We start from the raw sequence: 2,139 nt of genomic DNA, 5'->3' as shown, positions 1-2,139 counted from the left end.
TTTCGTTGCTGCGACTCCAATCGCAGTTAGTCAGCTTTTTGCCACTGACACAAGCGCAAGTACAGATAACTCCGCGCTAGCTTCAGAAAGCATGTCACCTATGCAGGGCGTGGCGGGAACAAGCTCTTACGACGAGTGTTCGCTTATCTCAGGGTCAGAAGACCCTTAAGCCGGGTTACATTCGCGACGAAGCTACGCATAAGCGGCGCTGCTCACTGCGACGTGATGCTGCGTCTGTTCACGCGAGTAAAACCGCTCGGGCTGTCACGGTCGCTCCGTCGTTCTCTGTGCGGCGCCGCGTGCATTGTTCCATCGACGACGCTGGCGCCTTGGCTCGGGTGCGAGCCCCTCGAGTGCGCTCACTCGTCGACGTACACGCACGTGTGCTCGAGCAGCTCGAGCCCCAGGCAGCCCTCGGTGCGTAACACAGCGTCGGTGGGATGCTCGGCGTGCTCCACGTACAACTCGTACAGCGCTTGCATGGGCAGCACCGCGTCGATGTTTCGGCACAGCAGCCGGCGAAAGGCCACCATGGTGGCCAGCCGCTGCAGCCGATTCCCCGTGGCGGCCAGGTAGAGCAGCTCGCGGGGCGCGCACACCGGGTCCAGCTCTATCAGGATCAGGATGAGGCAGAGCGCCTTGTGGCGCACCGAGGCGGTGGGCGAAGAGAGCAGATGGAAGACGCTCATGAGCAGCTCGAAGCAGCTGTCGCGCAGTACAGCATAGTGGCGGATGACCAGGGCGCCGAGGGACTCGAGGGCTGACTCGACCAAGGGCGGATCGTCCTGGCAGCGGCTGAGCCAGCGGAGACCAACGGCCAGCACGAGGCGCGGCTCACCGGGCCTGGAGAGAGCACCGGGATGCCAGCGGACCAGGTCGAGCAGGGTGAGCTCGGGGCTGCTGCTGCTGGAACCGTCTTCCTGGAGGGCGGACATTAGGCCCTGCCGGCCGCAGCGACGCAGAGCCCGACGTCTCAGCATCCTTCCTCGCCTTGCTCTTCTTCCTCGTCGACGCGCGTGACCTGCTTCCGCCGCGAGGAGGATGCAGGTCTTCTTCTTCTCCACATCAAAATGGCACCTACCCACGCGGGGGGATTGGCCAAGGTACGGTGGTGAATGCCAAGGAGGTATATGTGCGGGAAAAAAAAAAACTAAGTAGAATAGTAGAATGATTGAAATGAGAAAATATATATGAATTGTTAAAATTTTTCAATAAATAAACAAATTAGATATACCAGGAATAAAATAAAATACGCTTTTTAGACATGCGGAGGAATTTTATATGGAGTTAACAGGGTAAGCGACCAGTTGCAATCATGTAATCATGAAGGTAGCCGCTCGCTTTTCTCTGCCTCTTCTAAAAGTAGCAGCTACGAGACAAAATCTGCAGGACGAGAATTTGGCGCGGACTCAAATGTTAGCCTTGTGTCGTCTGGTTAGCGCAATCTACTGAACATCCGAACGACCGAAGCGTGGCCTTTTACAAAGAATTGGACTTTTTACCGGGTTGGTTTCCTCTTCTGTCTCCTGATGCGCTGTATATACTGGCCGGCCTTTTAGTTCTGTTATGTTTTCTGTCATGTTTGTGTCATGTAGCGCCTACCTAGGTGCTCTGTAAATAGTTTTTTGTGTATACACACACACATATACCGTATATTTATATATATCCTTTCTATACATAAGCATGCACAATAAATGCCATGAAAGAAAAAAAAACGAAGCGTGGCCTTGTGGTAGACCATCCACCTCGCATTCAGGAGGTGGTGGTTTCGATCCCCAGTGCCGCCGGGTACCCACCAGTTTATTAAACGAGTACAAGATATCCCCTGGCCTGTTGCTCGGCTCTTCTAAGGTGAGATCCTTGGGAAAGGGTCTTGACCCCAGTTGCCTCGACGGATCATAGATAAGTTCCGCCGTCAAGCAATCCTAAATCCGCCTCGTGCGGTAGAAGCCCAACTTGTGCCCCCCCCCCTTTTTTTTTACTGCTGTTGATCCTGCTTTGAGCCAGCGGATCAGTGCGAGAGTTCTGCGTTCTGTGGACAGAACTGCAAGCGACAGTGTGTAGACGCTGAGGGAGTTTTTCCCTGCGGAAGGGCTGTCCTCACATATGAGGAAAGGCCATTGCGCGTCTCTGCTGGCG

General features: G+C 54.6%; 1 protein-coding gene across 1 annotated transcript; it reads right to left on the bottom strand.

Annotated features, from left to right (window-relative positions):
• Positions 1–359: 359 nt before the first annotated feature.
• LOC149356109 (uncharacterized) lies at positions 360–980 on the bottom strand. Its single transcript, XM_089577742.1, has one exon. The coding sequence runs from the start codon at positions 978–980 to the stop codon at positions 360–362; it is 621 nt and encodes a 206-aa protein (XP_089433868.1).
• Between the last annotated feature and the right edge of the window lie 1,159 nt (positions 981–2,139).

Source organism: Amblyomma mixtum, chromosome 3, assembly GCF_055824585.1.
Source record: "Amblyomma mixtum isolate Tamu chromosome 3, ASM5582458v1, whole genome shotgun sequence".
Lineage (NCBI taxonomy): Eukaryota > Metazoa > Arthropoda > Arachnida > Ixodida > Ixodidae > Amblyomma > Amblyomma mixtum.
This window is presented reverse-complemented; position numbering and strand designations above follow the sequence as displayed.

Excerpts from the sequence above, each read along its gene's own strand:
- LOC149356109 (XM_089577742.1), bottom strand. The coding sequence starts at position 980 with ATGCTGAGACGTCGGGCTCTGCGTCGCTGCGGCCGGCAGGGCCTAATG.